Here is a 10,945-nt window from a genome sequence, read left to right as displayed (position 1 = left end):
TATACACATATATTCTTCTTGTTTTTATAATTTTATGTATATACATACATATAGATTTTTTTTATTTTTTTATTTCCGTTATGGTTTCGTTGTTTTGTGCGGTGTTTGTTTTATTTATTTATTTATGCCCATTTTTATTCAAATAATGTATCTGCTTATTCTCTTGCATGATTAATTCGTCTTATATCTTTTATTTATTGACGTTCGCGCTATTTATGCTTGTATCATCGCATTTATTATTGTTTTGTTATACATATTAACACCATAATTTCAAAAGAATTGTTTTTTTCAATAAGGCAATGTTTTGCGTTTGAAAATTCGAGAAAACGTGTCCTAATGTGCTGGGTTTCGATTTTTCTCGTTCGACCAAATAGCAAAATATCCTTTTAAAAATTTCAACATAAGGCAATGTTCGCGTTTGAAAATTCGAGAAAACGTGCCCTAATGTGCTGGGTTTCGATTTTTCTCGTTCGACCAAATAACCAAATATCCTTTTAAAAATTTCAAAATAAGGCAATGTTTTGCGTTTGGAAATTCGAGAAAATGTGCCCTAATGTGCTGGGTTTCGATTTTTCTCGCTCGACCAAATAGCTAAATATCCTTTCAAAGATTTCAAAATAAGGCAATGTTTTGCGTTTGGAAACTCGAGAAAACTTGCTCTAATGCGCTGGGTTTCGATTTCTCGTTGGACCAAATAGCCGAATATCCTCTTAAATCTTAATCCATGCCGTTCGAATTTTTCAAGGATTGTATTTTAAATCTCTTTAAAGTTTTCAATTTTCGACATTAAGACATTAACTAATCAACTAGGTACCACTTTTTGGGCGTTACGAGGGTGCTAATCCTTCCTCGTACGTAACCGACTCCTGAACCTGTTTTTTTGAATTTCGTGGACTAAAATCGTTGTTTTAATAAAAATCAAATCATTTATTAAAAAAAACCACTTTTTGAGGTGATCAAATCACACCTTATTAAAAAGGATTGGTGGCGACTCCCGTTTTTTTCGTTTTCGTTTTAAAATCGAAGTCGACCTGTTTTATCAAAAAAATGGTGTCAACAATGATGTATTCATGTGTTTAAATTTTGTTTTACTAACAATTTAATCTGTTTTTTATTTTAATATTATACATATTTCACGTGTTATTATTAATTAGTTTCAAACCATATATTTTGTTATTTAAAGTATATTGTTTTTTTGATAAATATAGTATGTTATTTTTAAACACACATATTTCTTCTAAATACATTTTCATACGCATATGCATACGTGTATGATAGAGTTTCTAATAAATAATAACAAAATATAATTAGTTTTTATTTAAAATTAGAGTGAACTATCATGTTAGTCACTCTAAATATGAATCATTTATATTTTGGTCACTCAATTTCTTTTATTAATTTGATCACTCAAAATAAAAATTATTGTTTAACGATAAAGTGATGAATTTAGTTAATTTAATTTTTAAGTGATAGAAATGATAAAGTGATGAATTTAATTAATTTAATTTTTAAGTGATAGAAATGGTTGTTATTTTAAATGACTAACCTTGTAGTTTACCCTTAAAATTAACCCTGTAGTAGGTAGGTGGGTATTCCGATAAGGACGTGTATTTTACAGGTGAGTGTGCTTTACAGTTAAAAAGAAAAAAAAAGTAAAATTCCAACCTTTAAACATGCCTTATTCAGCTGTATTGCGTGATTAAACAAAAGATTCTTATTGTCCGGAAAAAAACACAAAAGATTCTTGTTGTCCCGAAAAAAACACAAAAGGTTCTTCGTCTGTTGTTAAGTCAAATTCATTATTAGTTCCATATAAAGTTACAAGTTTTCATGTATATTTCCTCCTTTCTCCCACTTTCTTCTATCTTCTTAATCGTCGCTGTTGCTTCTTCATCTCTCAACTGTCATTTAACTCTGCAAGTGAATGCTTAGGAATAATCATTCTTCAGGTACATATACTTTTCTTTTTGGTCAGTGCTTACCAAAATTTCAGTGGGTCTGAGCTAATTTTAGGTCTGAAGTTAAGTTTTTTTGCCTTGTTTAATGGGTATCGCTGATGGGTTTGCTTTTTTTTCATTGTTAGTTTGGAGTCAAAGAAATGAAATATGCCTGTTGTGTTCTGTTTCAAGCACAATATTGATTGAGGGGGGGGGGGATTAGGGCTTGACAATTTTATGATTTCTTTTGTTAAAGTCATCTCTGGTGTTTTCAATTTTTGATTCACTGGCAGTGTTGGAGAGTGTTTCTTTCATATTTGGAATCAAGAATGAGGGTGTTAGGGGAATTCCCTGATTTAAATATTTTAGAACCAAAAGGTGGTGTTGTAAACGCAGTAAATAACAATCAGATGCAGAATGGAGGTTCGAATGAGGCTAGCCGCAGAGCTGGTGGTCTCTCTGGAAATTTACATGAACCCGACCTTGAGATGCATGGAAACATCCCATTGCCTCAGGAGGAAATACAACCAGGCTCAGTTGGGGATTCAGCTTGTGAGGCCAATCCTACATCGGCTACCAATGTGGTAACGAAGGCCGAATCTCACTTGGCTCAGCAGCCGATAGCTAAATTATCAAAAGATGCCGAGTCCACTAAAGAGGATTTGCCTCATGCGGCTTCTCCGAAAATGGGGTATTTTTCGAGGACCACTAGTGCTCATGAGCAGTGCAGGTACATTATACTTCTTCTGTGTTAACTGCCTATTTATGTGCGTGCTTCTTGTATTTTATGTTTTCAATATTTAATGGCTTCTGGATAGCATGAATCCTCATAAGAAAATGGATCATAGCTGAGTTTTTCTATCTTACCAAGTTTATTGTCCTAAGCATTTCACTTGGCTTGAGTCTTGTTGCCCTGTTTATGCTTTCTAAACTCATTATGTAATAATGGGATGTGTAATGTTTGGCTCCTAACTTCTGTTGCGGCATCACATCAAAAGCATCTAGTGCGATATACTACTGTCTTAGGCTATGTTGGAACAAGGGATTTCCTTTTGTAATTTTAGAATCTGATTCAAGAGTGGTGATGTTAAAGCTTCTAATGACTTCTCATTTCAATTCTTGTACTGGTATAATAAAAGCATGTTGGAATCATATTAAAAAGAGTTCGGATTTGTTAAATTCATCACACTCATTGCGAAGCAAACTTTTCTGCAGATTGGATGGTTTTTTATGCAAGTCAATGATCACTAAGTATACGGAAAGAGTTTGGATTTGTCAAATTCAACATATGAAATTATGTTTCCCCTTGATGGAGTGAATACACTTTTGTTCAATGATTTTATAGGCATTTGTTTTCCTAGATTAGTTAGTTGATAAATGAATCTACATTGTACCCAAAAAGAAGCATGTAGAGCATAAAGGTCTAGGATTAAAGGGTTGAGAAAATCTTAGTTGAGGTCATTTTATATATAGTGGCAAAGTCAACAATCTTAAATAAACCATCCGTTAGCATGTTGACCTTTTTGGCCTACAATTTGTTTTTCAAAGATTAAATATTGTTGAAAATCTATAGTTATCACATACTATTACTCATTATTATCTATATTATTCTTCAGAGTTTGTCAACAGGAGAAGGAAGAAGGTCTTATAGATCTTGGGTGCCAATGCAAAGGTGGTCTTGCAAAAGCACATCAGTCTTGCATTGTGACTTGGTTTCATACGAAAGGGTCCAACAAATGCGAGATATGCCAGTAAATTATTCAAAATTTGATTCCCTACATTAAATTACCTTATTTTTAACAGACATCGTGATTCTCTTATTGTTGTCATGCAGAGTAGTAGCTGTAAATGTGACAGCTCCGCAGCCTGAGCGCAGTGTAGGTATTCTATGCTTAAGTGAAAGGGTTAGCAATGAGTTTTATATATGTCCAAATTTAAAGCTGAACACTAAAACAAAGTTGACAATTGAGTGTGTGTTGTTATTTGCCTACTATTATGCTTGCCGTATACAAATTTTAGAAAGATAGAGAGGAAAGGCACGTTATACCCCCTGATTAGGTGTTCTAGCACTTTAAAAGCATTCGTAATTGATGATATTGATTTTGGTGTGAAGCAAACATGGAAACTGGTGTTGCAGCTTTCTAGTATGTTTTTTTTTCTTTTTCGTTTATCTTTAGCATCTCATCCTCTTGTCCATATTGATTCTCAAATGTTCTTCATGGTGCAGAGGAATTACTGGGTTTGGAGGATTAATCCACGCCTTGTAGCCCTTAACCGTGAAAGGGTAAGAGCATAACTGCAGCCAGCCTACTGGGGTATTATTTTCATGAAAATACTAACTTTTTGTGTTAATTTTGCGTCAAATCACTCTTTATGACAGGGTTGTTTTAGTCCGCTGTGGCTGGCACTCTCAATCCTTATTGGTGGTCTACTATTGGATATGTTAATATCCCTTACGCTCGGCGTCTCCGCACTGCCAGTCAACCTGGTAATTGGTATGTATACCTGTTTATAGTGATTACATTCTCAAAACAGTAGCTTTTATGCTTCACGATGTTGCAACTCAAGGAGATATGTACAGTTGTTATCGTTGTCATAGGACTCGGAACCGCCCTTCGACTTGCAGTGGAATTCTACCACGAGTGGAGTACCAGGAGAGCGTTGCAAAGGGTAGAAACAAATGCAACAATTGGGTACCATACCACTCTGTAGGTAAATCTGTATATAGTAAAAGTATGATCTACAAGCCAATGACTGAAATCTTACTGTTTGGTATATCATGTTCAGTGTACTATTCTGGGAGGGCAACCCAATGTTTGTTACTGCTCAAATTTGCACACCATGATACAGTATAATGCATTCTCCTTGAATGGTTTGAGAATGTATAGTCAGTCAACTTGGTTGTGGAATTTTTATAATAGAGTAATATAAAAAAATTAATTAAGGACCTTTCCCTTCAAGTCTTATTATCTCTCCAAAGCAATATGAAGGCTCAATTCAGCTCTTTGGATATATAAATAATCATTTCTAATATATATATTGGGTTAATTACACCATATATCTTCAAATTATAGGCCATGTTTTTCTCAAAATTTTATGACGTTCTAAATAGTTCTACATAATCAGATTTTTTTGTCAAGAGGGCATTAACTCAAATAAGCATATTTAAAAATGTGAATTGAATTTTAATGCTTATCGACGGGTTAGATTTGAGATAACAAAATGATATGATATGATATGATATGATATGATATTGATGCTTTAAAAATTTAGACTGTATTTGATTTGCAGACAATGACTTACGGAAAATATTTTCTATATTCATGAAAAATAGATTCCTCAATCGAATTTGTTTAGCAGTTAATGGAAAACAAGTCTTTTTTTTTGGCTTATATTTCAAAAAAGCCCATAAAAAATGTAAAAAAAAAAACTCAATTAAGTTTATGTATTAAATTCACACTCAATTAATCCTTTGGTGTTAACTAAGATAATCAATTAAGCCCATTCGTTAACAGTTTTTGTTATTGACCGTTAAAATAAATTGATTGACCAATCAAATAGTGACATGTGATAGTTTTTGGTTTAATCTAATATTTTCTCATAAAAATGATTGAAAAATAAAAAATAAAAAAACCTAGTTTAATCGTTTGGTTCCCAAGTCAAATGGTCTAATGACTTTCTTCGGATCAGTACCCTTGTCGATTTTGATCTAATCGGTCCAATTGATTGATCCAGTTCAATTCAGTTTTTTATGATTTTATATAAATTTTAATACTTTTTATTGTTTTATTATTTTTATAGAATTTTAATACATTTTTATAAAATTTTAAATATGTTTTATTAATTTTATAATTTTCTATAATTTATTAGATTTATTATATTTTTGATAGTATTTATTAATTTTTTATAATTTTTAAAAGTTTAAATCAATTTTCATATATTTTTTAATATTTAAATTTTTAAAATTTTTTTATATTTTTATAAATTTTTTTCTGATTTTTATAAGTTTTTAATATTTTAATGGAAAAATATTAGATTAACTCAGAAGTTGCCGCATGTCACCATCTGATTGGTTCATCAATTTATTTTAACGGTCAACGTGAGTAATGACAGGAATCGTTAACGGAGGGGCTTAATTGATTATTTTAGTTAATAGAAAGGACTTAATTGAGTGCGAATTTATTGCATAAACTTAATTGAATTTTTTTGCATATTTTAATGATTATTTTTGACATATAAGCTTTTTTTTATGAAATTGTCTTTTTTAAAAAAAACAAAAGACCATTTTTTTAAAGAAAAAAACTCCCTTATAAGTAATATAATATTTACATAAAATTAATTTGAATTGAGTAAAATATTATTATGTTAATAATAATTTTCATTTTAAAAATATTAAAATATTGATATCTAATATTATAATATTATTTTGATAATAGACTTCAACATTAATAATTATTTTAATTTTTAAATAGTATTCTTAATATTTTATTGAAAAATATTTTTTATTAATTTATTATTATTAAATATATAAATGATAATTTTTAAATATTTAGTAATAATATTTTAATAGTGTAAATGAATATTTGTTTTCATTTATCCTTTTGGCTCCGGTGTTTTCACCGTCCAACATCATACCTATAACTTCAAATTAAGTTAATATTAAATTTATATGAGATAATATAGTCATTACTAGTTTGTCAAACGGCAATATTTCCATAATATTTTATAATTTTTATTATGCATTTTTATTTAAAATAACTTTGAAAAATGATTTTTAAAAAAATCAAATGATTACGTGGAATCATCCAAATATAATAAAATATCAAAATTTTTCTGTAAGCAATTTTCAGTCAAAGTTTAAGATTTCTTTACATAGTCCTTATATTTTTATTTTTAATAATTAAGTCTTTCTACTTTTTAAATTTCAAATTTTAGATCTAATTATTAAGTTGTTAATTTTTTTCTTAACTTTATTGATGCAATATTTTGAAATTTTAAAAGAAAATCTCACTTCACGGCCATGTTAACAATTGAACATGTATTTTTAAATCTGAAAAGCAGAGGGACTAAATTCATTAAAATAAAAGTAAGAGGAATAAAGTTCATATGTACAAAGAATACAAGGACTTGAAGCACATTTTAACCTTAATTAATATATTTTGAAGTTTAGTAGTAATTTTAGAATCTAAATCTGGTTGCAATTAGTCCATATATATATAGAACACTAGAAAAGCACGTGAATGAACCAAATAAAAAAGTTTCTGGTCAAATATCACAATATTATAGACAGCCGGGCGCACGAGGCAAAATAATTTTTTTCTTTTTTCTCTTTTAATAAAAACCAATAGAAAAAGCTTTAATAAAAACCAATATCACATTTACTTGGCTTTGCGGCTTTACCCTACGACGAAAGCGACCCGACGGAGCTCTCAACTGAAAATCAACTAATTTACCTACCTAAGTAATCTAGTTGGATAGTCACTGAAGAAGAAGAAGACAATTTTACTCAGAATCGAGATTTATTTTTTTGAAAACTAGCAAAGGATGGCAGTTTTAACGATGGAAACGTTGCCTTTAGGGTTTAGGTTCAGGCCGACTGATGAGGAGCTCATCAATCATTACCTTAGATTGAAGATCAACGGTCGTCATTCCGAGGTTGGTGTCATTCCTGAAATCGATGTCTGCAAATGGGAGCCATGGGATTTGCCTGGTATTTCTTTTTTTCTCTTTTTCTTTTGCGTAAGAAAGAAATTATTGGTTTAAGTATTGTTTTGATTCTTTGATACCTTAGCCTTAGCCAAAGCGTCAGCTGAAAATTTTGCTTTATTCGCTCAATATATGAAATTAATATACATTTTATTTCATAAATTCGATTCCTCCAACTTGCAATTTGAGGTAAACTTACGGGTTTTTTTTTTTTGAAATTCCTCTCTGCGAAAAAAAGTTTTTATGTTCCAAAATTAGTTAAATTCTGAATTTTTATTGCTGGGATGGTTGAATTTAAATACAGGACTGTCGGTGATAAAATCGGACGATCCAGAGTGGTTCTTCTTTTGCCCGCTTGATAGGAAGTACCCGAACAGCCATCGTTCCAACAGAGCTACGGATAAAGGATATTGGAAAGCAACGGGTAAGGATCGAACCATTAAGTCTAAAAAATCACTGATTGGCATGAAGAAGACTTTGGTTTTTTACAAGGGCCGTGCTCCCAAGGGCCAGCGTACTTACTGGATCATGCATGAGTACCGTCCCACTATAGAGGACCTTGATGGCACCGCCCCTGGCCAGGTTTTCCTTCTTAATTTTTAGGCTTGCTATTCTTAGTTAAGGGTTTGATTCAAATAAAAACAAGAATGACTATATGACTTGGACCCTTTTTCTTGGTGCAGAGTGCTTTTGTTCTATGTCGATTGTTTCATAAACCGGAAGAGAAGAATGATATTGTGAAGTACGATGAGGTTGAACAAACCGTATGTTCGGCTGCCATGACAAAATCTGCTCCTGATGATGATACATCATCGGATCTTCTCCAAGATACCATATCATCTGAGACACAAGCTCAGAATCCCGATACTTCCATGCGAAATGGTCAAATAACGGGTGACAGCTGCTGCAATAGTCATATGACTTCTGATGCAGAAGATCACGCAGCTGAAGAAACCTTGGTAGAAGTCAACAAGTTATCTATATTCTAGCATTGTTGCATGCATCATTGTTTTATATTGACTATACCATGACTCTTGACAAGAACTGTTTTCTTGCTTATTAACACAGAAATATCCGCTCTTGGGAAGCAATTCAGACTTGTATGAACCAAATTGTGATGAAATTGATTATAAAGTCTTCTCACCAATGAACTCACATTTTTTTGAAGATCTGCCGCCCTATATGGATTCCCCTTATGCAAGCGACTTTGGCCATGATCAAAATGGATCCCATTTCCAGGATGGGACTAGCAAACAAGATATATCTTTCCCATTGTTGGATGAGGCCTTGAATAACCGTGCTAACTTCTCTGAAGAGTCTAACAGTTGGAAAAACTTGGTTGCTGGAACCGAAATGCCCTTGTCTGGTAATGCATTCATTTCGAAGGCAATGCCACCAGAAACCTCCTATGTCAAAGAAAATGGCATATACAATGAAATGTTGCCAGTTCAGGTAAAGAGATAACTTCTAGCATTTATTTCCTTTGTATGTAGCCATTAGTTGTTTCCTGTTTGGTTTTCTAAAGCTTGAGTTTGAGTTTCTGCCTCATTTTTTGCATTTGTTTTTCACTTTGAAGGCAATGAGATTTAGTTTACAGTTGGATTCTAACTTAATTTTTTATGTTTTGAAATTCTTTACCAGAATGAGTCGGACGTTGGAGGTCCTGGGTGGCCTGGTGGGTTTGTTGATGACAAGAACTCCGTGCAAATGCTAACTTCCTTAGAGTCCAGCCTTACCCAAACTGCGCCATATGATCCAGTATTCATAGGTGGACATATTGGTGGTCCTGAAAACTATTGCGTTGGCCAAGCAACTTCATCTACTAATTCTGCAATTGGTGATTTTAATAATTTGCAACAATTAACCAGTCTGAGGAATCATGTGAATAACGGTGGTGTAACTGGAATGAGGACTACAGCCTACCAGCCTCTGCAACAACCGTTAGAAGACTATGAAACTCTTGGAACTGGATTCAACTTTAGGACCCGTGGGCCTCAGGAAAAACCAAGTTTAGACAACATTTTAAATCAGGGCAATGCTCCAAGAAGACTACGCTTGCTAATGAAAATTTCTAACGTACCAATGAAAGTGTCTGCAGGCTGTTTTGATGATGGCAAATTGACAAGTGCTGGTCTCGGTGAAGAAGAAGAAGTTCAATCTACTCTAACTGAGGTAGGGTAACCAGGAATAGCTCATTTTTATATATCAGTTTACTGAACTACATTTCACATGGCAAGTTTCAATACTTTGGATGCAGGTCACAGAAGCAGAAGCTACCGGACAGACTGCTAGCTCTGATGAGTCCAAGAAAGAGAATCAGTTGTTCAAGTTCACTAGCAGCGAGGATATTGGTAAAGAACCTTGTACAAAACTGAGGCAGAGGGTTAAGGAAGATAGCAAGCCATGCAGCAGCCAAATGTGTTCCAAGGCAGAGCCCATGCATAAACGCTCAAGCTCCCTATCAGTTCTTCTGTTGGTCTTTTTCATCATTACCATCTTATTCATTCTGGTCACGGGAATATGGAGATGACACATATATCTTGACTTGATGTTGAACATGATGTAGGGAGGTTGATTTACTGTTCTGTATCTTGGTAGGCAATGCGATTAGGATTTGATGATAGCATAGCATGCACATTCATCTCTGGTAAAAATGGGTTGGATCTGAGAGAGAAAATCGTAAGTATACTATTGGAGACGCTACTAACCACTCTGACAACATTTTTTGGAGTTGGGAACTGAAAATTAAAAATAAGTGAAAGCATCAAACAAAATATATTTTAAGGATTGTATTTAACATATTTTCTCTTTTTGCCATAGTATTTAAATTATAATTTATACAATGACATCTTACTTAAAAACTTTAAAACCTTACTAAAATATTTCGAAACAAAAGATAAACAAATGTACACATCATATCAATCAACAATATTATGAATATATAAAGCTAATAAAAATTAAAATAAAATTTTAATTTTGTGATAAATTTAAGATTGTGCGAATAAAATTGACATGGATTCAACTTCTTTTATATGCATATTTTTTATTATTTTATAATAAAAAATTAAAATATACTTTAATAATATAATTTATTTTTATTATAAAATGACATTTTCGTAAATTTTTAGTTGAAAATTGACTCGTAATTCTAAATAATAATATAAATAATTTATTTCAGATATTATGATGTAAGGAAAGTCCATTAAAAAAGATAAGGAAGGAAGAGAGGAAGATAAGGATGAGAGCAGCAGCGTCTAGATATGTGTAAGAAGAGTTAATTTGGATTCTTCTCCACGTGGAAA

General features: G+C 32.2%; 2 protein-coding genes across 15 annotated transcripts; both read left to right on the top strand.

Annotated features, from left to right (window-relative positions):
* The first annotated feature begins 1,698 nt into the window (after nt 1-1,698).
* Nucleotides 1,699-4,881, top strand: LOC107950121 (E3 ubiquitin-protein ligase MARCHF2). Of its 12 annotated transcripts, none has more exons than XM_041090025.1 (8): nt 1,699-1,949; nt 2,348-2,667; nt 3,554-3,688; nt 3,772-3,814; nt 4,165-4,221; nt 4,318-4,432; nt 4,537-4,645; nt 4,725-4,881. In XM_041090025.1, exons 2-8 carry the CDS (start codon nt 2,348-2,350, stop codon nt 4,780-4,782), a joined length of 837 nt encoding a protein of 278 aa, XP_040945959.1. In that variant the 5' UTR covers nt 1,699-1,949; the 3' UTR covers nt 4,783-4,881. The 12 variants fall into 12 exon arrangements, with proteins under 12 accessions (XP_040945959.1, XP_016740379.1, XP_040945958.1 ...); XM_016884890.2 differs by having other exon boundaries at nt 2,334-2,667; nt 4,519-4,645; XM_041090024.1 differs by having other exon boundaries at nt 1,700-1,949; nt 4,519-4,645.
* Nucleotides 4,882-7,308: 2,427 nt separating this feature from the next.
* On the top strand, nt 7,309-10,440 carry LOC107950123 (protein NTM1-like 9). 3 transcript variants are annotated; one of them, XM_041090022.1, is made up of 6 exons: nt 7,309-7,647; nt 7,943-8,225; nt 8,327-8,602; nt 8,712-9,095; nt 9,285-9,815; nt 9,901-10,440. In XM_041090022.1, exons 1-6 carry the CDS (start codon nt 7,625-7,627, stop codon nt 10,171-10,173), a joined length of 1,770 nt encoding a protein of 589 aa, XP_040945956.1. In that variant the 5' UTR covers nt 7,309-7,624; the 3' UTR covers nt 10,174-10,440. The 3 variants fall into 3 exon arrangements, with proteins under 3 accessions (XP_040945956.1, XP_016740385.1, XP_016740386.1); XM_016884896.2 differs by having other exon boundaries at nt 7,310-7,647; nt 7,948-8,225; XM_016884897.1 differs by lacking the exon at nt 7,309-7,647 and having other exon boundaries at nt 7,948-8,067; nt 8,136-8,225.
* The last annotated feature ends 505 nt before the right edge of the window (nt 10,441-10,945 follow it).

The sequence above is a fragment of the Gossypium hirsutum genome, chromosome D03 (genome assembly GCF_007990345.1).
Source record: "Gossypium hirsutum isolate 1008001.06 chromosome D03, Gossypium_hirsutum_v2.1, whole genome shotgun sequence".
Lineage (NCBI taxonomy): Eukaryota > Viridiplantae > Streptophyta > Magnoliopsida > Malvales > Malvaceae > Gossypium > Gossypium hirsutum.
Note: the sequence above shows the minus strand (reverse complement) of the source record. Positions and strands in the feature narration are given on the sequence as shown.